The sequence below is a fragment of the Homarus americanus genome, unplaced genomic scaffold, assembly GCF_018991925.1.
Source record: "Homarus americanus isolate GMGI-L3 unplaced genomic scaffold, GMGI_Hamer_2.0 scaffold25860, whole genome shotgun sequence".
Classification (NCBI taxonomy): Eukaryota; Metazoa; Arthropoda; class Malacostraca; order Decapoda; family Nephropidae; genus Homarus; species Homarus americanus.
In genome coordinates this window covers 1,398,183-1,424,877 of record NW_024724693.1, presented here as the reverse complement: position 1 = coordinate 1,424,877, position 26,695 = coordinate 1,398,183, and the positions used below count along the sequence as shown (strand labels likewise).

The window sequence follows — 26,695 nt, the reverse complement described above, 5'->3', positions numbered from 1 at the left end:
AATTATGTGTTTTAATAACCAATATCTGTAAGAGGGTTGTGTAAGGTCCATACACTAGACAAAATCTATAAATAGTTAAGAAATGTTACAACTCATATTATGAAAATTTAATAACATTACAGCCAATAAGCCAGAATTATGACATTAGTGTAATGAAAAACGCCCTAAATTTTCCTATTGCATGTTTGCATACCTGTTAAACGACTAAAACAATTATTAACAGGTTTAATGCGTTTATATAATGAGTATTTGAAAGTGTTTGGGTAATAAACTGACAAGTGGTGAAGCTGATAAAATAAATTCCAGTCAAGGGTTGAAGGGAAAGTGAGTCAATCATCTGTACATCATGGCGTCAAACAACCGACGAGTAAGACGAGCCTAAAGCTATTGAGGTAAATAACTGGGGTAACTGCTTAAAAAAATTTATTAATATTTAATTCACTTAGAAACAAACCAAATCACTATAAAATAATCAAAATTTAGGTAAATTAATAATAAATAAATAAATAATAGACTATTATCCAGATAAATCCCAAATAAATCCAAGAATTCACATAATTGTAGTTTAATGAGCATGACATACCTGGCTGGGGGGACTCAACCAGCGTCTTACTGTGTCGCTGCTTAATAATTACTCAATAAACTTTAACAAGGCGATGATAAGTACTCTGAGTTCCATTAAGTGTGTAGAGAGACTTAATTAAGTATTGAGTGGGAGATGTGTGTTGTTAAGGCTGTTGAAGACATGGTATGAGGTATTGGTGATGGTCGTCAGGGGTTAAGGATCATACGGGGATATAATATAAATCTATCCTAGGTAAGTATCTTTGGGTGAAAGTACGATGAATTCAGCTTATAAATGCTGTGACAACTTGAGCATAATGATTTTAAGTCCATGAGATAACTCCATGAGAAAGGAAAAACATGTGGCCTCCATGCTTGGTTAATGTCTTTTTTTTTAGTTTACTACTTTAAATATGAATTGTTATGTCCATGGTATCAGTAAAGGTGATTATTTTCAGAAGGGGAGTGGTGGGAGATGGCAGACGTGGAGGAGGAGGTGTTGGCATCAGACAGCACCCAGGACACCCTCCAGCTGGACTGTCTTATTGGTCATATAGAAAATATAATTCTTAGTAAGTTATATTGGTGTTACTATAGTGTGTGGTCTACCAAGGTAACTCCCTAACCTAACTAAACCTAATGTAATATAACCTAACCTAACCTAACCTAACCTAACCTAACCCAACCCAACCCAACCCAACTCTTGGTAGACCTCACACTACAGTAGCACAGTTATCATCATTTGGTTATTATCTGTTATTGACGTATATTTCCGTAATTATTCCTTCGCTTCTTTCTCCCTCAACACACAGTGACATTTAACGTCCACTTACTTTTAATTACACTTGACTCCCTCTACTATGATAATGTTGGGGTCTGTCCTTGTTAAAATACCCAAATGTCTAAATTATTCAAAGTGGCATTGAATATGATTTAGTTGAGATACTGTAATGGAAGTAGGTTACAGGTATTCAATGAGTACAAAAAGCCCAATCCAGGGGTTTAATTTATTCACAGGTCAACAAAAGATAAATGTTATGTCGGGTGTTATACCAAGTTTAGTACTGTACTGTGTCAGATGATAATGTGTTCCCTTGCTTGACTCTCACCTGCACAAGGACACTCAGATAAAGTATTCCTCTTGGGCTCTACCCCAGGCGGTGATCTTCCACACATGACATCAGATTTCAACTTGTCGGACACGTGGGGAAAATTTGACATCTTTAGTGTTATCTGGACATTTGGGTCTTGATGTCACAAAGTTGCTGAGTAATTTGACATCTCCTAAATTAATGAAAGGGAAATTGAAGGGTTCTGAGTGTACCATATCTTCTTTTTCTGCTTCATTTAACAATAGTTACACTTTTACTCTTAAGATATCATCATATTTAACTACATAACTTTATACTTAATACAATGTAATTTTCTACATTTTTCTTTAATTACGACATCATCTCATCACAGGGAACTTCCTCTCTCCCTGCATTAGCTTACTTGTTGCATCTCCATAAAACAAAGTATTGTATTATGGAAACTCTCTCTCCTTCCGTGATGAGTTTCTTTGTTACAATAAACATATGAAGAAGTTAATAAGTTAAAGAGAGGTGTGAGTACTGGACTGTACAGCTCCAGTGTTTGCCTCATGTGAAGTAACTGGTGTTGGAGTTTGTTTCATAGACCCTGGCTTAATTAAGTGAGCAGTTGTTTACACAGAAATGTAAAGTAACCCTACAAGACAGTGTTCCTGCTTCAGAGAGCACCCTAGGACAAGTCAGACTGTTAGAGGTCTTCTGCCATGATAATCTTGCAGGCAGTGAAGGGTTAAGGCCCTCTGGAGTCCCTCCTCCTCGTTTTTAAAGTACAGTTTTGTAGTGTAATACATAAAAAACAAAACGACAGGTTTGCATGTATTTTGGCATTACCCAAAGTTTTAAAAATAGTAAAAGATACCCTGTCACTTATTAGAAGAAGACCTTAGGTGCCTAATGGGTAATCCTCCACTATACTTGCAGGTTGTTTGTCTCTTCCCATTGACCATAAAATGGAATTCAGGCTTCATTATTTGAATAGAATTTTTACATTCATATTGTCTATAATTTGCAGGAAAGACCTAACAATAAGGAGCAATATCCTCACTAACTTGTTCAAATCTCCAAGTGTTGTATACAAAGTGAATCTTGAGCTGGTACAGGAGTCTTATGATTAACTCTTACAGGTGATGAGTTTGCTGCCCTGAGAGAGAACTTCCTGGAGCAGCACTGTCAGGTGTTTGATGATGAAGATGAGAACAAGTTGGAGTACATGGATATCTTTAAACAATATGTACGTTATACTTAGGGACTTAATGATGTTTTCCTCTGGACCTACGCTTAATTATTTATGTTATAAGAAAGTGATTTAACTAAAGTTCCTCATATTAGGATTTGGATGACGTGAAGATTAACCCTCGGGTTATTTCACCTGTTGGAAAATGGCCGTAAACGGCTAGATTAAGGGTCTCGTGGGCCTGGGGTTAATTAAATCCAGAGGGCCTAGCTCAGGCTATTGGTATAGGCTAGAGTATATATGCTAATACGTACAGTATGTAAGTATGCATGAATGTATATTATACAGTATATGTATGAATATTTGCGGTAAATTTGAACGTCAGCGGCACAAAATATAAACAGTAACTAGATCTAAAATAATGATCGACAGCCGGAAAACCTCTCTAATATTTCAACTCGCCCGCCAGGATTTTTTTATCTCCTATGGTGACCGGACTGGCTATTTTGTGCTAGTCTAAGAGACCTATATTAGAGAAAGGACTTATATTTTTGTGGGCCTATTTTTCTAGTGGGTCTGGGGTTACAGCCCCATTAGTAATCCACCCCGACGTTAAAACATTGTGATGATGGTGGTGATGAACACCTGGAGGGAATAGGTTAGGTTAAGTTGGGTAAGGTTAGGTTAATAGTGGGGTAGTTAATGTTAAGATGACCTGAGCTGGGAGGGTTAATCTTCTAGGGATTGTAAAATTTAGATAAGACAGCATCACAGAAGTGCTGTCTATTGCTGGTGCTACTATAGCGTGCGGTCTACAACATATTTACACGACAGACTGCAATCGACAACCTTTACAATGTGGGGGTCTTCGGGTTCCGTTCCTGAGGACGTTCTTAAGTTGGATTTGTAAGTAAGTCAGAACACATGCTATGTGCTACTGTACTGTACTTACAGAACAATGTTTAAAACCCCACTATATCATAACCTAAGTCCTTATATACATCTAAAATCACTTAATTTAAGACAAAAGAAGAAATAGGATGACAAAATACAGTAAATGAAAGTAAAAAAATAAGTCATCAGGTAAATAAAATACTGTAAATTTCCCCGCTCGTATCGGTGGGCGTTCATAAGTCGGGGACCTCCTGTACTTTAGAATGTATACTATCAAAATTTTCTAAGTGATTTAGTATTTTTAGGAAAGGTTAGGTTAGGTTAGGTGAGAATAAATATTTCTTTGTAGACCGCACACTATAGTAGCACCTTGTTGTTATTGGTCAGTGTGGTCCTCCATACAATGTCTGAAGGAGGAAGACCTTGCTTTAAGAATGTTAGTAAGAACCTTCACTTCATCTTGTCATCATACACAACATTCAACATCTGTTACCACCTCACTACATTCTCTTGACAAATAAACAACAACACACGTTAACCCTTTAAGGATACTGATGATATAATCTTTTTTTGATCTATAGTTTAACTCTCTAAAGGTAATGGTTTAACCCACTTGTCCTCATAGAGTTAAGGTAAACCATGAAGTACTACAGGTGCAAGTATTTACTGTAGATATTAAAGCTTATTAGGGTTGTTGGAGATGACACTGAAGTACTGTACACCTTTCAAGTGAGGGAGATGTGGGATTAAGTTTTTCATGATATTGAGTTTGAAAAAGAAGCTGATGTTATTGCTAAAGAAAGATAAGGATAATATATTTTGGTTATAATTGTCATCATGTTAGGTTAGGTTATAAAATTTAGATCAGATGTAGCAAAAAATTATATAGTGTAATGATTATTGAAGGACTTTGTGGAATATGAGAATTTAGATTCAGGAAGAAATTCTATCTGTTAACACAGTTGTAAATATCATCTCACAAAGACACATCTCCCGTAGACTAGCTTGATCGAGGGCCACATAGAGAGAGAATTATCCGCCCGCGAGAGTGGATTCAAGATGGCGGCTTTCCTGCAGGAGTTATCAGCCTCTCATGCTCTAGACGGGGAAGTGTTTGATCTGCTCATCACCTTCACAGACTTCCTGGCCTTCAAGACTGCCATGTTGGAGATTAAACAGGTAGGAACTGTAACCTCTTGCTTGTTGAAGATTCTGTAATAATTAATATGTTTTACCTTTTATTAGTTTAGGGTCATTGTCTTGCTTAGCTAAATGTACAATGTGCCTGTGTGATATATTTAATAGACATATATTGTATACCTTTGTTTGGAGATATTATAAATGACATTTTATATTTACTTAACATAATACTTTATTAAATAATAAAGTACTGTACTGTACATACATTTGCCTCATATTATCACCGAAGATTGTATTATTGTTTAATAAGTTTGTTGACTTCATTGTGGTCACATGACTTCCAGTGTTGTTGGTTTATTGACTTGGTTCACTCACAGTATGCACTGACACTCTAGCACAGCAGTCATGCCAGGAGCCTTTTAGAAGTACTATCCAGTTGCACGGTGGCTGCCTACATGTTCGGGGAGGCATTGTATTCAGGAATTATCTCAACATTCCAATTCATCTCATGAATCATTAAGCCATAATGGCATCCTTCACATTTTCAGTCCTTCAGACCTGTTCTGTAAAACTGCCAGGTTGGTACACAAGCCAGCAGCTGTTTACCTGGCCAGAGCCCACATTGCCCTGTAGCCTGATGCCTGGCCTGGGAGTACTTTATGGCCAAACAAGTCTTCAGGCTCCAACACCCAAGGTTCCCCGACAATCTTGACTGAAACTAATTTGAAATTTAGTTGATGATCTTGTGACAACCTTTACCCTCATAAAGAAGAGGGTCTGGGAGGCTACAGTTAAGGCTAAGCTGACATTATATTCATCCTGTTTATTTATTTGTATTTTTTTCAGAGTAAAGAAGATGGATCTGCCAAACTAGAGGACTTACTTCAAATAACAAGCCTTAACTCTTAGACCGAATATAAAAATATGAATGAGGATTATATTTTCCCATATATATTACATTGTATTTTATCACTACTTGCATGTTAAACTATGATGTATCAATTCAATAAAATAAATGTCTGTTTACTGATGTATCTGACTATCTGTGACATTGAATTTACACATTTTTCCTTGGTTTAGAACTGTCATCAGATACAACAATAAGGCATAGCATTCTGTGATATTGTAGTGTGTGTGTGTGTGGGGTACTGTCTCTTGTGCTTCACTAATATTTGTCTATGGTCACTCACATGTTATTCCTCCTGCATCTCTGACCACTCTCAGCATTCATTAATTATTATTTGTCATTATAAGGACATGTACAGTTGGGGTCAAAAGTTCACTCCCTCATAAACTGAAGCAGCATCGACCCCTAATGAGATAACACAACCGCACCACATTACAGTCAGGGTAAGTACAGTAAGTTTGGAGACTGATTCCCTCGACTCAGTTTTGCCACGACTGTTCAACACTTTCTTTACATTTGAAGGTCTTTAAGGCAATGTACATGACTCAGTTGATGATACTAAACACAGTGATGACTAATATGTGTGTGACTGGTGGTGATAATGAACAGCATTGGACTAATACAGTACATATGAGGAACACAGTAGGACAAGCACCAGTATGCCCCCAAACAACATGTATGATATCTTTCACAATTATCAATTAAATCTTCAATAACAATGAAACAATCTGACACTTGAATCACTTTAATCATTAGTTCCAAAGTTATGGTAATTTGAAAGTTTGTAAAGTTTAACTACATTTTTATATGTTTTTCATTTACAGCACTCGTCCTACTATGGTTCTGTGCACTTCATATATAAGTTAGTAAAAAATGTAAGATTTATTCAACATGGATTCCACTATCTGTTCTCTCTAGTCTGATATTCATTTATGTGTTAATATTTTGATGATGTGTTTGTGAGTTTTTCAGCAGTAGATCCGAGACTTAATATTCTAAAGAGTATTTGTGGACGTCTTATACAGAACATTAAAGCGCTTAAAAAAAATTATAACCTGGGATGAAAGCTCATATGTGCTATTGTAATTACACATTAGTAAAAAAAAAAGGAAAATGATGTAAAAACCAGTGTACAGTACAGTATATCTCTGTTTATATCTTGCAGGATACAGTGAAAGGGTTCAACATAATGTAGATAATATTATATAAACAAAAGAATATATAAAACTTAATGTGGGCCAAAAATAGTTCATTGTTGTGACTCCTAATGTGATATTTTTGAGAAACATATCAGTCCCAGACCTCCATAAAATATCATGGTGTGGAACAACTTACCCCCACCCATCCCAGCAAAGACTACGCTCCCTTCCTTTAAATCATCTCTTAAAAAATATCTATTGTCGAAGGGTTAATATTTCTTGTAACACTTACTATATTTACAGTACCTGCTTTTATTGTACCATCAAAACTGTTTTATCGGAAATTATCATGTATTGTAAATAAATAAGTAATTACCATTGCAATAAACGTAATTGCCAATTAGACATAATCCTGAAAGCTCTGTCCTCTTGTTCAACCTTATTACTGTACAACCCAGGTTGCCCCCATTATACTTATGTTTTTCAATTCCACTGTAATTTATATGTGTATGTATGTGTGTGTTTATGTATATACAGTATATGTATATATATGTATATATGTATATGTATGTGTATATGTATGTATATATAAAAATAAATAAATAAATAAATAAAAAATAAAAATAATAAATAAATAAAATAAATATTGAAGTGATAACCGTGGTAACACTATGAGATGTACTTATTACCACCATGCTATTGTACTATTCCAGATGATACCAAATGTTACATAATACTTCCTTGAGATAAATGTATAGTTTATATCAGGTGCCTCAAAGAGAGCTCAGGTTCTCAACTGGCTCAGTCATGTTAATATTGTTATTATTATCCACTCTGTATCTGTATTTTTCTGGCTAAATAAACTGTTTCAATTCAATTCAAGGAATCAATATTATAGACAGTCATTTGTAAGCTGAGGTAAATTTAGTATAATAAGTAAGTATTGTATAAGATTCTCTGACCTGACACTTTGTTTGACTGTATTAATTCATTTCTAATCATGTTTCAGATATTATACTGTATTATTGGTCATCCTCTCAATGGTCTTCATGCACAGAGTGAAAATTAAAGTTGATAACTGGGGAAAGAAGTTGTGTGTTTTCCTTTGTTTTGATGCACACACACACACACGGTGGACTCTTTATTTGTTGAAGTCTTTAGCTGTCGTAATCACATTATCTTTTACTCTCAAGGCAACAGAGCGATTATATGTCTCCGATTATATGTCTCTCAGGTGTAATGTGTACTCTGTTGTGTGTGTGCTCTATCACTCCAGAGAGCCAACTGGTCATCTATCACTTAACCCTACGATGATAATGGTTGAAACTCTTATCCTCAAAGGGTTAAACCATTGTCATCAAATTATTAAGGTGTTGTACTGGCTGTTAGATTAGCTACAGTAATCTCAACTCTTGGGTACTGGGGCTCTCTCTGTCTGTCTGTCCTACTTGACTCTCTCGGTCTGTCTGTTCCACTTTTGTAATATATTCACTCATGTCTGTCTAGGTCAGCAGTGTCAAACTCAAAACCTTTCGAGGGCCAATTCTTATTTTAGTTACCCTCTTCAGGGCCAACACAAGTGCTATATCACATATTTGCAGGATTGAAGTTTACAGCTTCACACATTGCCTTACCTGGCCTACCAGGAATAACTCATTTGGGTTTGTCTGATCTTAAGTACCGTATGTCAAATTATTTTACTTAATAAACATGATTAACGCAAATAATAGGATAGCAAAAGGCATGTACTGTATATGCATTATTTGCGGCTACAATTTATTATAGAATTCCATTTGTGTTTTGAAACTTAAGAGCTTAATATATATTCAATTATTGCCACAATGATGTAAAGATCATTTCGGAATTTACTGCCTCAATTATATCAGCATTTTTTTCCTTCATATTTATTTCTATCAAATTTCTCGGGCTGATAAATTTTACCGTCATCCCGCGGACCACACCTGACCATTCAAAGGGTCACATTTGGCCAGCGGGTCATGAGTTTGACACCTCTCTAGGTATTGGTTTAGCATTATTTTTGTCTTTTAAGATGTAATTAATTGGAGTTAAGGTCAGAATCTTTTCTCTATTGGTTTAAAAATGTCCCCCGGTATTTTTGAGTGTCAGATTACCCACGTCAATCTTTCTGGGGTGTTGGTAATTTTATTATTATTGTTTCTGTTTTACTCATCCATCTATAACCTTCCTCCTCTTCCAATTTTGTGTGAGGTTTGATGAGGAGAAAGAGAAACCTCTAAAAGAATATGATATTGTAGGTTAGAGTTGTGTAAGTTTACTCAGTAAGTGCAGAGAGTGACGGAAAAAGTGGTCTCGCACGACAAATAGAAACTCTCACATATGACTCGTGTTTTTGGTCATATCCTCGACTTGGACAGAAAATATAACGAGTAAGTTATTTATCTCGACGTTGATCAAAATACTTCATATAAATTTGCTGTGTTAACTATTCCGAAACATCAAGTTTGTTCATGGTAATGCTATCAGCCTGTAACCTAGGAAACATCTCCAGTGTACTCAGGTCTCTTACACTCGTGTGGTAATAATCTAATATTTACTGAGGTCATTAATTCTCCAGGTTTATTTAATGTTTTCACGTAGCTCTTCTCAGTATTGGACTGATTATCTTTTACACTAGGACTCTTAAATGACTTACTTCAGTCATTGTTGATGGGAGGTCTTTGGTGAAGATGATATGTTGTTGATACACTAAAAGCCATATCATCTACTGTTTTTCATTTAAGATTTTGAGTTAACTATTTCAGATCTTGGAAGCCACTGAATATTTTATTTAGTCATTGTCAGCTCTCACTATCCCTGACACTTACAGCCTTACGACTAGTTTTATTTCAACTTAGTAATTCCGAGTGAATCTGACACTAAGAGAAATTCCCTGCCACACCATCAGCCACACTAGTAATGATACTTAACTGTATAGTACTGTATGAATTGCTGTTTGTATTGATGTTGTTAACTTATAACACTTATATTTTGTATATTGTTGTTGATTTGTACCTGAACTGTATTTAGAGTCATATAAAATGATTGAAAATTTATTGGTATTTTATTAATCTGTTTATATACACAGTCCGGTGATGGTACTGTAGAGTGAATAAGGAAGCCACTACAGTAAATATACATAGTGATGGTACTGTAGTGTGAATAAGGAAGCCACTACAGTAAATATACATAGTGATGGTATTGTAGTGTGAATAAGGAAGCCACTACAGTAAATATACATAGTGATGGTACTGTAGAGTGAATAAGGAAGCCACTACAGTAAATATACATAGTGATGGTATTGTAGTGTGAATAAGGAAGCCACTACAGTAAATATACATAGTGATGGTATTGTAGTGTGAATAAGGAAGCCACTACAGTAAATATACATAGTGATGGTACTGTAGTGTGAATAAGGAAGCCACTACAGTAAATATACATAGTGATGGTACTGTAGTGTGAATAAGGAAGCCACTACAGTAAATATACATAGTGATGGTACTGTAGTGAATAAGGAAGCCTACAGTAAATATACATAGTGATGGTACTGTAGTGTGAATAAGGAAGCCACTACAGTAAATATACATAGTGATGGTACTGTAGTGTGAATAAGGAAGCCACTACAGTAAATATACATAGTGATGGTACTGTAGTGTGAATAAGGAAGCCACTACAGTAAATATACATAGTGATGGTACTGTAGAGTGAATAAGGAAGCCACTACAGTAAATATACATAGTGATGGTACTGTAGAGTGAATAAGGAAGCCACTACAGTAAATATACATAGTGATGGTACTGTAGAGTGAATAAGGAACCCACTACAGTAAATATACATAGTGATGGTACTGTAGAGTGAATAAGGAAGCCACTACAGTAAATATACATAGTGATGGTACTGTAGTGTGAATAAGGAAGCCACTACAGTAAATATACATAGTGATGGTACTGTAGAGTGAATAAGGAAGCCACTACAGTAAATATACATAGTGATGGTACTGTAGTGTGAATAAGGAAGCCACTACAGTAAATATACATAGTGATGGTACTGTAGTGTGAATAAGGAAGCCACTACAGTAAATATACATAGTGATGTAGTGTGAATAAGGAAGCCACTACAGTAAATATACATAGTGATGGTACTGTAGTGTGAATAAGGAAGCCACTACAGTAAATATACATAGTGATGGTACTGTAGTGTGAATAAGGAAGCCACTACAGTAAATATACATAGTGATGGTACTGTAGAGTGAATAAGGAAGCCACTACAGTAAATATACATAATGACAACTGATTTTTTTTTTCATTGTTTATGCAACGTGAAGACTGATTGATGTGTAACCAGTAAATACGGTTGTCATATACAGAGGTAAGGTTGTTAGGTTAGGTTAGGTTAAGTTAGCAGCCACTGTAGTGTATGTGGTGATGCAGGTGTCCCCACCCCTTGTTTACGCCCCACATAAACAGGAGAGGCTCTTGGCTACTCTTCCCGTCATAACATATTGGTCGCGGTTATCCCTCAACACTGTTTGTTTACACACCTGGCTGGTTGTCTATGTTACACACCAGAAGTATCTTGTTTGTTTGTTTGGTTCTCGTTATGTCAACATTGTGAGATACTCAGACTTAATTTACACCATTTTGTAAATTGATGTAAGGAATAAACTTGTGGTAGTTTGATACGAACTGCACAATAAGTTAAATTATCTATCACCTAGCGTTCACGATTAGCTTTAATTTTTATTCATAAACAACGTTGATATACTATAGAGGTTAGTTAGAACGTGCTGGAGCATTATAGGAGCTACACACACACACACACTCTTACACACACTCTTACACACACTCTCACACACACACACACACACATATATATATATATGGAACTGGAAGGTAACGTTCATGGCAGGTGTACAGTACATTCACATACGTAACACAAGAGAAACACTCGAGTGTTAATTTCTTCTCATGTGACGTGGCTCAGTAAGAGTGGTAGGCCACTGTGGTGGTGTTCGAGGGCCGTATGATCTTGTTGGAGTGTTACTAGGGTGGCCTCGAGAAGGGACGCTCCTACACTGAGTGACACTTGAGGCAGGGTACCACCAGCGTGTACTGTACTTGGCAGTCATCTTCCGTGCTGAAAATATTCCTGTTGTGGTGCAGATAAATTTCAATTGAAGACTCATATTACAATATAATAAATATCTCAATAAAACTGACTTTATTATTATTAATATTATCAATACTATCAGCGTACAATTTCCTTTGGTATGTACAGTAAACATTTGGTAAGTCCGAGGTCGTTGTAGATATTGAAAAACTGTTTTTGTTCATTATTTCACAGATTCATTATTTTTAGTTAGGTAATAGAGGACTGTATGTAACCTTGGGCACCCCCCTAGATCACGTGACATGCGAGGAAGCAGAGGTCAGGTGGGTGGTGGTGGGTCAGGTGGGTGGCGGTGGGTCAGGTGGGTGGCGGTGGGTGGTGGTGTGGTGGGTGGCGGTGGGTGTGGGTGGGTCAGGTGGGTGGGGGTGGGTCAGGTGGGTGGCGGTGGGTCAGGTGGGTGGCGGTGGGTGGGGGTGGGTCAGGTGGGTGGGGGTGGGTCAGGGGTGGTGTGGGTCGGTGGTGTGGTGGGTCCAGGTGGGTGGTGGTGGGTCAGGTGGGTGGCGGTGGGTCAGGTGGGTGGTGGTGGGTCAGGTGGGTGGTGGTGGGTCAGGTGGGTGGGTGGGTCAGGTGGGTGGCGGTGGGTCCGGTGGTGGGGGGTGGTCAGGTGGGTGGTGGTGGGTCAGGTGGGTGGTGGTGGGTCAGGTGGTGGGTCAGGTGGGTGGTGGTGGGTCAGGTGGGTGGCGGTGGGTGGGGTGGGTCAGGTGGGTGGTGGTGGGTCAGGTGGGTGGTGGTGACGAGATAAACAAACCGCGTGTTTATCAATATGTTGGCTAGGATGGCGGCGGCGTGACGTCATCCACCATACTGCGGCAAGAACTCAGATACGTCTTTGTTTATTTTATTAATGCTATAATTAAACCCCAAAGCAGAGGAATATTTTATTTAATAGGAAATACTTGGAAATAAAAACAGACGTGGAGGGAAGAGAGTATCAAGGAGGAAACAGCTGGGGATAAAGGGTAACTCTCTAAATATTTCAGCTCACTGGACTTCACTGTAGTTAAGAGAATCACGTGACCAACTCTTTATATAATTTAATCTCACATTGATTTTTTTTAACCTCAGTTGCCTTGGCCACTGAGGTCTTGTCAATAGAAAAACTAATCAGATAAGTAGGCCTATAAATAGTAAACAATACCATAGGCTGTTTTTGGTTGAATGGAACTATTTTTTACGACTCTGGTGTAAATTTAATTCCATGTTGTTTTAAATACTTGTGGATGTATTTTTGTTGTAGATTTAAGTAATTTAGCTACCCAGGGGTAATCAATATCAAGTATCTTTAATTTTAAAAAGAGACAACAAAGAACTTAGAGAAATTAACACCGCGATAAATAAAGCCTAGGATTCTTTACATAACTCACTGAGAACTGCATCAACATACTGAACGTCTTATATTACCGTGTGTTCCCGAGGTCACCAATGGGATAGTTGTTATAAGGGGTTACTAAGATAGCGATGAGGTTCTGTGGGCCCCAGTGACGCCGACCAGTCCAGCACCACGTCCTTGGGTTCACCACACACTCCTTCGGTAAATTTATCTTCTGATTAAATGATAAGAAATGGTAGATGGTAAGGGTGGTAGACAGTGGTAAGGGTGGTAGACAGTGGTAAGGGTGGACGAGACAAGGCTATAGGTTACAACACAGTCCGGGAAGTGTTGAGAAATAACTCCTTCACGGAAAATACAGACGATGATGCAAGGGGACAAGCTGATACATCGGTAAGAGAGAATGATATAAAAAATAAGTAAATTCATCCCCAAGTTTCAAGATAAAGAGGAAATGTTGGTTAAGTTTTTAATTTATGGCAGAAAAAGACAAAGATAAGATAATTTTATCACCTGTGACTCGTCTGTTAAGCAGCAGATAGTGAGACATAGATGGCTAGGAGCACTGCCTCCCGCGCCACCGTCAGGGAGAATACCAGAAAAAGAATTGAGGAATTAAAACAGGTTTGTAGGAGCACTGACGAGCGACCTGTTAGGGGATGTTGGTGGGGGAGAGGGGGGGTTACTAACAGCAGGAGGAGGAGAGGGTGGGTAGGGGGTTGGGGGGAGGAGGAGGGGGTGGAGGGGGGAGGTACACCAGAAGTCATTTTCCCCACGTCTCTCCACCTACACTATACAGGGTGAGCATAAAGTCTTTCCCTGATTACAAACATTTATTACACACAACATATGCTAGGTACAAACATACAGTTTTTTGCAGCTTATACCTTATCTCAAGAAGTTTTTTTCCGTTACTCGTGAACTTCAACCTGTGTGCTCCGTTTGTTGCCTGGAGCACATCTAAGCGATACTCGATTTCACGCCATGTTTTCTGCAGCATCTCTTCAGTCACCGTCGCTATTGCCTCCTTGCCTTCAGAGTTTCAAGATCAGGAACTGGTGAACTGTACACTTTGTCCTTCGTTTACCCACATAAAAATAAATCATGAGGGGTAATGTCTGGTGGATGAGGCGGCCATGGTGTTGGACCATCTCTCCCAACCCATCGGTTTGGAAAGGTTGGGTTCAAGAACTGTCTGTAAAATATGCATGAAAAAAAATCTATGAATTCGTCTACACAATGCTACAACATTCATGTTTCTATCTAGAATGGTCTTCGAGATATGATTTTTCATAATCAGGGAAAGACTTTATGCTTACCCTGTAGTACCTGTTGTGAAGGCAAGTGAAAGCAAAACATAACCACTTCTTTACGTCGACCAGAGAGGCAGCTAAGCTTAGAGCCTCGAGTTATACAAACCGTAAACACCGCGTCAGCCAGCACTCGTGAAACTCTTGATAAGTCTGAAACAGCAACACGTCGAGTAATAAGGCCGTTTATTCGACTCCAGGTACACGACGGTCGATCACCTGTACCTCTGTTGATACCTTACGTTGTGTGTCGGGTTCTAGGTAATAGGTTTAATTATTCATGTAAACTGACACCAACTTTCACCTTTATGGTCTAGAAATGCGCTTATGTAAACAACACACAAGGAGAAACAATAGAGTGGTCAGTGTCAGGCAATGAGTATCCGGATGTAGGCAGCTCATATATCCGTGTTGTGTGTTATATGAACGGAAATAACATGTACAGAGGTCATCATGGTCTGTGTGGGTCAGCGAGCCAGTCACCACCCACAACAGAAGCGCACACACACACACTCGCTGCCCTGCTGGTCACTGAGGGAAAATTCTCACTGAGGTTTTCCTATCGTTTATAAAATACAAAGCAGACGTCTTCAATACACCGTGACTGTAATTCCCTGTAATAATGAAAAATTTAATCCCACTGAAGAGAATTTCTGTTCCGTTATAAATTTTTTGGGGATAATTAAGTTTTGATGGTAAATTATACATAACTCATCTGACCTTAGAAACCAACGATAAAAAAATAATCTCAGTGTTGTGTTTAAATCCGAAATTCACAAAAATAATGAAGATTGATTACGCTATATGAAAAGGAAAGACAAAAAGAACTGGATTTGTATGTAATGAAAAGAACCATATATATGTGGTCTGTTAGCAGGATGGGAAGGAGGCTGTGGTTGTGGTGTGCAGGAGGTAAGGTGATGCCGTTCCTTCTCCTACTCCTCCTCCTCCAGGCCCCCAGTTCCACCACCTTCAAGTTCAAGGTCGGCCAATGTCGCGCTTTCCCTGTCGTCAGTAACTTCAGACCAGATCAGGTAAATGGTTGTTTTTTTTTTCTCTCATTTTGAAAAGTACAGGAGAGTTAGTGATTCCTGCTATGTTTGTGATGACGATGATTAACCCTTTGATGACGATGATTTAACCCTTTGATGACGATGATTTAACCCTTTGATGACGATGATTTAACCCTTTGATGACGATGATTTAACCCTTTGATGACGATGATTTAACCCTTTGATGACGATGATTTAACTCCTTGATGATGATGATTTAATCCTTTGATGACGATGATTTAACCCTTTGATGACGATGATTTAACCCTTTGATGACGATGATTTAACCCTTTAATGACGATGATTTAACCCTTTGATGACGTTGATTTAACCCTTTGATGACGATGATTTAACCCTTTGATGACGATGATTTAACCCTTTGACGACGATGATTTAACCCTTTGATGACGTTGATTTAACCCTTTGACGACGATGATTTAACCCTTTGATGACGATGATTTAACCCTTTGATGATGGTGATTTAAGGCGTCATCTCGGAGGCTCTGAGGTGACGTGATACTACCACAACACTACCACAACACCACCGCTACACCACACACTACCACACACAGCACACACCACCACTCACTACCACCACTACATTATCACTACCACACACCACCACCATCACACTACTACCACACCATCGCCACCACACACCATTACCACCACACACCACCACCACACTACCACACTACTACCATCGTGTACTAAAGGTTACTACCACCACCACACAGTTCGCTGGGGTGTGGTATGTGGTTCAGATGACCAACACTGCTGCTAGCTGTTACTCCCTCACCTTCACACAAGGCCCAGGTGACGGTATCTCCTCTGTTGACTTCAGGTGAGAGAAATTGTCGTAGTTTGGTAACCCACTTGTCGTAGTTGGTATTTAGCTGTATGTGTTATCTAAGTTCATGTGGGTGTTTGTGTAATAATGTGCTTGTGTATGTATGTCAGTAAGCGGATATAGGTTCATGTAAGTGTATATACGAGTGTGTGTGTGTGTGTGTGTGTGTGTGTGTGTGTGTATGATGTATGTATATATATAACTAACCTAACCTAACCTCTGCTTATTTCAACCTTAACTTGACACTATATAATTTTTTTTTAATTATTCATTTATTTATATATTATTTCAAGTCTCCTTTAGCTAAAATAAACCTCAAGGTACAAGATTTACCAATAAAAGTTCACTGACTCTACAGGTGACAGAAGCTAAGGTGTTGGTGCCAAGATGTGTTAGGTCACCCTGTAATAGTGCCAAACTCTCCAGCAGGCACAAGGTCACCCTCCCTCACTAGAGCCAGGCACAGATACTGACACACATCACCGATACTGTACCCTGGAGACACGTTATTTTATATTTTTTTAAGATCAACTGAAGATTCATCCCCCTAGTTTATTTTACCATACCGCTAACCTAACCTAACCTACGCTAACCTAATCTAATGCTACCTTAACCTAACTTAACCTACGCTAACCTAACCTAACCTACGCTAACCTAATCTAATGTTACCTAAACCTAACTTAACCTACGCTAACCTAACTTAACCTACGCTAACCTAACCTAACCTTCATCCTGATAGCTTTGGGGTCAAATAAGCTGAAGTGGCAAGTCTTCAGGTCACCAATTATAATTATTTTTTCATACCAACTGATCGAGTTTATTTGTACTTCCTAAGTTGTTTCAGTTTCAGGCCATTGTTATGAACCAAATATGGATTATGTTCTAAATTTGATGCTAAAAAAAATGGTTTAGGTGAGATTAGATTCTGAAAATAGCATCCAATCTCGTTGCAAATCCCAATGTCAGTCCTCAAAATATAGAACACCTCCATCCTCGCTCCTCACACACAAAACAACACTACTGTACATTCCTTCGCAGCCAAAATATCTAATACAGTATACTATAGGACCAGGCGTGTGTCTGTTCTGGGCAGCCGAAAAGGCGCAATTGTTTTTCATCAAACTTGGTGGAAAAATCCCCAAATATTCGTAGAGTGGAACAAACTTGGTCCCATGCCGATGGTTTCTTTACGAAGGCATTAGTTAACAATTTTATTTACGATGGAAAACGATGCAAGTCTACGGACTTGGCGCACCATCATTCGCTGTAAGCTGTCACGAGCGTTCAAACTCTCACAAGGGCACGAACGTGCCCGCGATCACTTGTACTAGGCTATAGACCCAGCTGTTCGCCTCTACCACACAAACTAATTAATTCAGAGATAAAATTCACATACTATACGTAGATTTGAAGATGCTTAATACAGTGTAGAGCAATAGATAGCCACTTGACCCACTAGTTTTTATGTTGAGAGGATGTGTTGTGACAGCGCCATCAACTTCTCCGTCCCCGCTTTGTTGACGACTGTGAACACTCAACGTGACCTTCACCTCTACCCCGTCACGTTTACCAGGATGGACAAACCGCTCCCTCCTGTTTCCACGTATACAATTAATTATTCCTTTTACCTGTTTCTGTTTTCTCTATGTACCCTGACAGATATAATGTTGTACAGTAGTGTGGTGGGATACGAGTGAGAGAGGAGAGGGGGGGGGAGGTAGGGAGCGGATGGTAGGAGAGGAGAGGCCGAGGAAGGGTGAGGGGGAGAGGGAAGGGAGGGAAGGGGGGGATTTAGGCCAGGGTCGTATATTGAACTTTTGGTCGTGCTATTATCACTATGTGGGTCGTGGTGACGGTGTAGCGATAGTGACATCAGACACACACACACGCACACACACGTATCCATCAATCCATCTATCTTATATCTCTCACTCGATCCATCTCTACCCTCGTCTCCAACTATCCTTCTCTCTCTACCCATCTATTCATCTTTCTATATACCCCTTTTCCTATCCATCAATCCACTAATCTAACCATTAATCCACTAATCTATCCATCAATCCACTAATATACCCATTTATCCACTTCTATCCACTAATCTATCCATCAATCCACTAATCTATCCATCTATCCACTAATCTATCCATCTATCCACTAATCTATCCACTTATCTATCCATCTATCCAGGAAGCAGATATGGGGTCTAAACGCGGCCGGGATTCACAACACTGTCACCTTCACAGCCCCGACCCACAGCATCGACCACGGCGGGGCTCATATGGCCATGGCCCTCCCTACTGGTGAGTGAGGCTTCGAACTGGTGAATGAGGCTTCGAACTGGTGATTGAGGCTTCGAATTGGTGATTGAGGCTTCGAATTGGTGATTGGGGCTTAGAACTGGTGAATTAGACTTCGAACTGGTGATTGAGGCTTCGAATTGGTGATTGATGCTTAGAACTGGTGAATGAGGCTTCGAACTGGTGAGTGAGGCTTCGAACTGGTGAATTAGGCTTCGAACTGTTGAATGAGGCTTCGAATTGGTGATTGGGGCTTAGAACTGGTGAATTAGACTTCGAACTGGTGATTGAGGCTTAGAACTGGTGATTGAGGCTTCGAATTGGTGATTGATGCTTAGAACTGGTGATTGAGGGTCTGTACTGGTGAGTCATTTTTTTTATATAATAAAGACTTAAAATACTATCCTTATTTTTTATCTCACTGTTAAGTGTTGTAAATGAGACAGGTGTAGGTGTGTCAGGTGTGGTACAGGTGTAGGTGTGTCAGGTGTAGTGTAGGTGTGTCAGGTGTGGTGTCGGTGTGTCAGGTGTGGTGTCGGTGTGTCAGGTGTGGTGTCGGTGTGTCAGGTGTGGTGTCGGTGTGTCAGGTGTGGTGTCGGTGTGTCAGGTGTGGTACAGGTGTGTTTATATTACAGAGGCGTGGGGGTGGGTGGGCGTGCAGGTGGTGGACACGGACTACCAGGAGTGGGCGGCGCTGTGGGCGTGCAAGAAGACACTGTTTGGTCACCTGGAGGCGGCCATCATCCTCAGCCGCGACACCTTCCTCCCTCCACAGGTGAGTGTTGTGCTGTTAACCTAACCCAACCCAACCCAACCTAACCTAACCTAACCAAACCTAACCTAACCCAACCTAACCTAACCCAACCCAACCCAACCTAATCCAATCCAACCCAACCTAACCCAACCTAACCTAACTTAACCAGGGATTTATTATGTCATTTATAAGAAATGAAAGAAGTGAGTAATGAAAGAAGGGTTGAAAAATAAGCTTCACTGACACTAACGTTTAAACATGTGATAAATTTCGAAACAGGTCAACTTATACATATGAATTCTTTACAGGTAGGGGGAAGACTTGGGTACACAATGTATGTTTCTTGTGTGTGTATATAATGTATGAATATATTGGTGGTGTTGACAGAGGTTGTGGGAGGTGAGGGTGATGATGGCTGGAGCTGGGAGTGACCTAGAGGACCTGTCGACCATCCAACATACACATTGTCTCACTACCCAAGGTAAGACGTACACCTCGGCTTAGGGTTCATTGTTGAGGTTTGAGTGACCCCGTGTGGGAGGCTGTCATGGTGGGGGGTACATGAGTGACCCCGTGTGGGAGGCTGTCATGGTGGGGGGTACATGAGTGACCCCGTGTGGGAGGCTGTCATGGTGGGGAGTACATAACCTTTCAACTGTTTCTGATCGAAGTTCGATTTTGTAACTACCGAAGCTCTATCGGGCCAACCCAACTTTCCTGTTATCACCAGCCGTTCAAGGTTAAACACGCGGGGCCATAACACACCTTAACAACATCTCTTAGGTACTCTTGCCATATCCAACTTGTTGATAAACATAACTGGGTGTTTGTGGCTGCCATACAGACTGGGTAATGATCTAGTGTGTTAAGTGAAGTCGTCAGCTGTTGGTTTGTCTGAGTTAGGCTGGCGGGTAAACAGTGTGTACGTGGGGGAGAGAAATTCCAGTGGCTGGGACTATTGATGGTTAATTTGTTATACGTTTATGAAATGAATCACAACACAACCTTGATGGCGCTGCTGCTGATACCAATAAATCATATTACACAACTTGTATTTGTGCTGAGGTCGTATGAAGTTAGCTAAGGACCTCTCAGCTGGGTAGGTCACTCAGCCCGTGATGGTGTTATGACTCTTCAACACAGATTAACTTTTAGTGTTGTGTTAAGGTTGTGGCTGGGTCAAGTAACTCCCAGCCAGGTATATGACTCTACCTCCACAACAGGTCTGTCTTACCTGTGGACTCCCTCGTGTACACACCCGCGTCAGTGTCAGGTAGAGGGTGTAGGGTAAATCGTCTCTATACACTGGTTGGCGTCACTGGGTGTAACAGCTGTTTCAACTCAACGATCCATCATCAGTCTTCACCCCCAGCTGCCCTCATTTGTATCTTGTCATCCAGATGTAAACATTATGGCTGTCTACTTCTTGTTTTTTATTCATTCCAACACGATTCACCTGAGTGTTACACCTTTAGTTTTGGTTCTGAGTGTCTCGAAGTTTGGTAGACATGTATAGGCAATCCAAAAAAGTATCTAGACTGCACGTGTCCGATAGAATATGAACACAACACAACACAACACAACACAACACAACACAACACAACACAGCACAGCACAACACAGCACAACACAACACAACACAACCAGTACATGAACTCGTAGAGATTATCGCTCATTTTCTGTTCCATCGATTCCTGGGGTCCCGATATTTTTTGTGACTGGTTGTCCCTTCATATAGTTTGTGTTGAATAAATTATATGTTTTTCTTTAAGCACATATTTTCATAATAATTTTACAGAGTTAAAGATAAATGTCAGATAAATATTTTGAGCTGTACATTTCTCATATTATCACGTCAGCTTGTTCAGTAGATACTTTGACATTTCTTCTCCAAGTCTAAGAAAAAGGCAGAAAATACAGTCATATATTACTAACCAGGATGTTGTTGTGTGTGTGTGTGTGTGTGTGTGGTAATATTTTCCAGAGTAATTTCCCGGTAATTCTTAAAGTTCTCTTCCTGTAAGACACTAAAGAAGGATGAACGATAACAGACCTCGTTTATAGCCAGTTTAGTGTCTGAAATGAAAGTCTATATATATGGTAATGTTTTACAGGTGTACTGAGGAACGACAACACACCCGGGCGGGGGGGGGGGGGCGTTACAGACTGATTGCTTCACACACACACACACACACACACACCAGAATATATTAACTCTCAAGATGCTTATTTAGTGTTGCATCCTGGCATCCTTGCAATGATATTTTTTATTATTAATGTTTGCTTGTTTATGTTGCAGGAGGGAGGAAGATGACTATAGAGTTCGATCCTAATCTGGACAAGCCAAACGTCCACTTCCAATCGTTGTTTACCTCCAGTGGGGCCGTCGACAGTGGTGACATAAACAACAACAGTACAGAAGTAGGCGGTACACGGAGACCTAGACCTTGTGTGGATGAACTGGACGACTACTACTACTACTACGAAGACTGTCCTGATGACGTGAGTAACCCCATATACACCACCCTGGAGGAGTTCGAAAATGACAACAACAGTGACGACTCATCTACCACCGACGACAACAACAGCGGTACCTCAGCGGGCGACGGAGGCAGCGACCCTTGTTATACTGTAGAGGACGATTACTGGGAGTACAAGACTGACTGTCCAACTGATGCTGAGTACATACTATCTCTTGACGAATATGATGAACTCTATCCTGATGACGAAGGAGAAGGAGGAGACGATGAAGAAGAAGGAAAAGGAGAAGAAGAAAAAGATAATGATACCTCCAAGTTCGACGGCCGTTCCTGTGTAGTTGACGACGGGGAGGAATACATTCTGTACGATGAGTGTCCCGAAGACGTGAACACAGCCCAGCTACCCGAGGACTTCTACTCAGACACCGACTTCACCGACACTCCCTGCTACATCTACGAGGAGGGAGAATACCTGTACTATGACACCTGCCCTGATGACGCCTCAGCACCCATACCTGTCGAGTTCTTTGACGACTACGGCGAGACGCGGAGGTCGTTAATTACTACACAGGTAGGTAGAGGGGTGAGAAAAGTTGATAAAGATAGTGATAAGAAGAAAGAACGAGAAGAGAAAAGAGAAGGAACATCAAAAGAGAAAGAATTTAAGAAAGAGAATAAGGGGAATGAAAGAGATGGAAATATGATAAACAAAAAAGATAGCAAAGGTACAAAGAATAATAATAAGAAAGTAAGAGAAAGAAAGATGAGGGAAAATGCCAAAGAAAATGGAATTAGAGAAACAAAGGATAAAAAAGAGAAACACGGGGAAACAAAACACAAAAACGACATAATTAATGAAAACAGCAAAGAAAAACAAGACGATAACCAAAACAAAAGAAAAGGACAAATAAAAAACAAAACAGATAAAGATGATAATAAGAAACACGAAGGAAGAGGAGGAGGAAAAATGAAGGAAAGTGAGAGAAAGAAGGAGAAGAAGAAGATGACGAAGCTGAAAAAGAAGATGCTGAAGAAGAAGAAGAAGAATAAGAAGAAGGAGAAGAAGAGGATGACAAAGAAGATGAAGAAGAAGACGCTGAAGAAAAAGATGATAAAGAAGAAGAAGAAGAAGAAGAATATGAAGAAGAAGGAGAAGAAGAGGATGACAAAGAAGATGAAGAAGACGATAAAGAAGATGAAGAAGCAAATAAAGGAAGAGAGAAAGGAAGAAGAGGAGAAGGGAACAAAGAAGAAGAAAGAAATAGAGAATAAGAATAAAGGAAACTTAATAAAGGAAGGAACACTAGAGAGTACAAGGAAAGAAGGAATACAGAAGGCAACGAAGGAAGGAACAATGGAGAAAAGGCAAAAATTGGATCAGAGGGAAGAGAAAGAAGAGAAGAAGGAAGTGAAGAAGAAAGTGAAAATAAAGAAGAAAGAAGAGAAGAAAGTGAAAATAAAGAAGAAAGAAGAGAAGAAAGAAGAGAAGAAAGAAGAGAAGAAAGAAGAGAATGTGTAATCCAGTCTGTGTAATCCTCTGTTGATGTTTACAAATAAAATCACCTATGTTACGTTTGCCTCAGCATGTTTCCTCACCTCTCACTTCATCTCCTTCTCCCCCCCTCCTTCTACCCCCTCCTCCTTCTACCCCTCCTCCTTCTACCCCCTCCTCTACCCTCCTCCTTCTCACCCCCTCCTTCACCCCCCCCTCCTCCCTCCTTCACCCCCCTCCTTCTACCCCCCTCCTCCTTCACCCTCCTTCTACCCCCCCCTCCTCCTTCTACCCCTCCTTCTACCCCCCTCCTCCTTCTACCCCCTCCCTTTCCTACCCCCTCCCCCACCCCCTCCTTCTACCCTCCTCCCCTCCTTCTACCCCCCTCCTACCCCACCCACCCCCCTTCCTCCTCCTTCTTTCACCACTTCACCTTATACTTCATTACTGTTTATATTATTTATACCAAAGTAAATAATTGTCTAGGATCTTTAACCAAACCCATCCCAACCAATCTAAACCAAACCCACCTAACTCCAACTAAACCTAACCTAACCCAACTCAACCTAACCTAACCCAACCCACCTAACCTAACCAAACCTAACTTAACCTAACCTAACCTAACCTAACCTAACCCTACGTTATTCTGAGAGCCTGAATGTTAAACTTTGTAAACATGACATAAATATTCTCTATTACATAACCTTGATTTAGTGTTGGGAATGAACGGAGGTTGTAACTATTGTGTTAAAGGGGTGAGACTAAATCCAGTTCATATAAATAATAACTTGAAAATATTATATAAACCTCTATAATTGTCTCCTAAATGGTGTTAAATAAATGTTTGTAGTTAGTGAAAAGTTTTAATATAATTTTGATGTTAAATTACTGATGTTTTTCGAGTGTTTTATCGCAAGACAAACAGATACATCATTACTCATCAGCTGCGAGGACTGTTCACCAATACCAACTCTATAGGATCTTCAAGAGTCCTATTCAGAGTCTTAGGGCGTACCTGACCGTCAAGAGTCCTGTTCAGAGTCTTAGGGCGTACTCATGACCGTCAAGAGTCTTACGCTCATGACCGTCAAGAGTCTTAGGACGTACTCATGACCGTCAAGAGTTCTTGTCTAAAGTTTGGACGTACCTATGACCGTCAAGAGTCTTAGGACGTACTCATGACCGTCAAGAGTCCAGGGACGTACTCATGACCGTCAAGAGTCTTAGACGTACCATGACCGTCAAGAGTCCTGTTCAGAGTCTTAGACCGTACTCGTGACCGCCAAGAGCCTTGTTGACCGTACTGTGTTGAAACAATGCAGGGAGTGACGTCATTGAACATGGGTTGACGTGTGGTTTTTGCCGGACCTTCATTCTGCGCCTGACGTCACCACACAGCGAGGCATAGTGTTGGTTGGGTGTTGGTGGTGTTGGTTGGATGTTGGTTGGGTGTTGGTTGGGTGTTGGTTGGATGTTGGTTGGATGCTGGGTGTTGCTGGGTGTTGGTTGGGTGTTGGTTGGATGTTGGTTGGGTGTTGGCTGGGTGTTGGTTATGTTGGTTGGGTGTTGGTTGCGTTGGTTGCGTTGGCTGTGTTGGCTTGGGTGTTGGTTGCGTTGGCTGCGTTGGCTGCGTTGGCTATGCTGCTGCGTTGGCTGCGTTGGTGGGTGCTGGGTGTTGGTTGCGTTGGTTGCGTTGGCTGCGTTAGTTGGGTGTTGGCTGCGTTGGTTGGGTGTTGGTTGATGTTGCTGGGTGTTGGTTGGGTGTTGGTTGGGTGTTGGTTGGGTGTTGGTTGGTGTTGGCTGGATGCTGGTTGGATGTTGGTTGGGTGTTGGCTGGGTGTTGGCTGATGTTGTTGGGTGTTGGTTGGATGTTGCTGGATGTTGGGTGTTGCTGGGTGTTGGTTGATGTTGGTTGGGTGTTGGCTGGATGTTGCTGGGTGTTGCTGGGTGTTGGTTGCGTTGGTTGATGTTGCTGGATGTTGGTTGCGTTGCTGATGTTGTTGGATATGGTTGGGTGTTGGTTGGGTGTTGGTTGGATGCTGGTTGGATGTTGGTTGATGTTGTTGTGTTGCTGGATGTTGGTTGGATGTAGGTTGTGTTAGACATTCTAGACAACATCACGAGAACGACGAGTTTAACCCTTGAGTCCTGGTTAAATCACAGAACTCAAGGGTAAAACATAGTACCAAGGGAAAATCACAGTACTCAAGGTTAAATCCAGTACCTCAGGGTAAATCATAGTACTAAGGGGTTAACCACAGTACTAAGGGGTTAAATCACAGTACCTAAGGGCAAAATCACAGTACTCAAGGGATAAAAATAGTACCAAGGGTTAAAACAGTACCAAGGGCAACCAGTACCAAGGGTTAAAACATAGTACTCAAGGTGGTTAAATCACACTTCTTCATTACACCAAAGGCCTTGACGCCACACCAAAGGGCTTAATTCCTGTACTGTATAATATCTCACGTATTTATTGAGTAGATTAATGACTAGCAGTTTTCTTGGTAGTTACAGGGGGAGGGGGTGTGAGAGGAGGAAGAGGGAGGGGGAGGGGAGGTGTAGGGTGAGGGGGGAGGGGTGTAGGGGGAGGGGTCAGGGGAGGTGAGTGGTTAAGAGGTGGGGCGATCAACCAGACCACCAAATCACAATGTTTACACCGAGGCTCCCTGCCAGTTTGTTGACGTTCTTGACGGGTGCCAAGTGTCATAACCTGGTGCCAGAGAGGTCATGATGCTTGTATATAAATAACGAGGGTCCAGTGACACGCTTCAGGTGCCAGTGACATGCTTCAGGTGCTAGTGACATGCTTCAGGTGCTAGTGACATGCTTCAGGTGCCAGTGACATGCTTCAGGTGCCAGTGACATGCTTCAGGTGCCAGTGACATGCTTCAGGTGCTAGTATTTAACTGGAATTATGATGACATGTTTCAGGTGCCAGTGACATGTTTCAGGTGCCAGTGACATGCTTCAGGTGCCAGTGACATGCTTCAGGTGCCAGTGACATGCTTCAGGTGCCAGTGTTCTGACCGTA

The 26,695-nt window shown here is 40.5% G+C and overlaps 2 protein-coding genes and 1 long non-coding RNA gene across 3 annotated transcripts; 2 read left to right on the top strand and 1 right to left on the bottom strand.

Annotated features, from left to right (window-relative positions):
* The first annotated feature begins 571 nt into the window (after nt 1-571).
* Nucleotides 572-5,897, top strand: LOC121864492 (ADP-ribosylation factor-like protein 2-binding protein). Its single transcript, XM_042363529.1, has 5 exons — nt 572-817; nt 1,023-1,136; nt 2,780-2,886; nt 4,723-4,902; nt 5,710-5,897. Exons 2-5 carry the CDS (start codon nt 1,040-1,042, stop codon nt 5,770-5,772), a joined length of 447 nt encoding a protein of 148 aa, XP_042219463.1. The 5' UTR covers nt 572-817; nt 1,023-1,039; the 3' UTR covers nt 5,773-5,897.
* LOC121864493 lies at nt 4,534-13,698 on the bottom strand. The gene is made up of 2 exons (XR_006088592.1): nt 13,498-13,698; nt 4,534-4,935 (listed from the first exon to the last, which is right to left on the bottom strand). It is a non-coding gene; the product is annotated as an uncharacterized LOC121864493 (long non-coding RNA).
* Nucleotides 13,699-15,223: 1,525 nt separating this feature from the next.
* Nucleotides 15,224-24,940, top strand: LOC121864526. The gene is made up of 7 exons (XM_042363598.1): nt 15,224-15,770; nt 16,526-16,632; nt 18,826-18,938; nt 19,571-19,710; nt 20,077-20,170; nt 21,989-23,032; nt 24,825-24,940. Exons 1-7 carry the CDS (start codon nt 15,579-15,581, stop codon nt 24,938-24,940), a joined length of 1,806 nt encoding a protein of 601 aa, XP_042219532.1. The 5' UTR covers nt 15,224-15,578.
* Nucleotides 24,941-26,695: the final 1,755 nt, after the last annotated feature.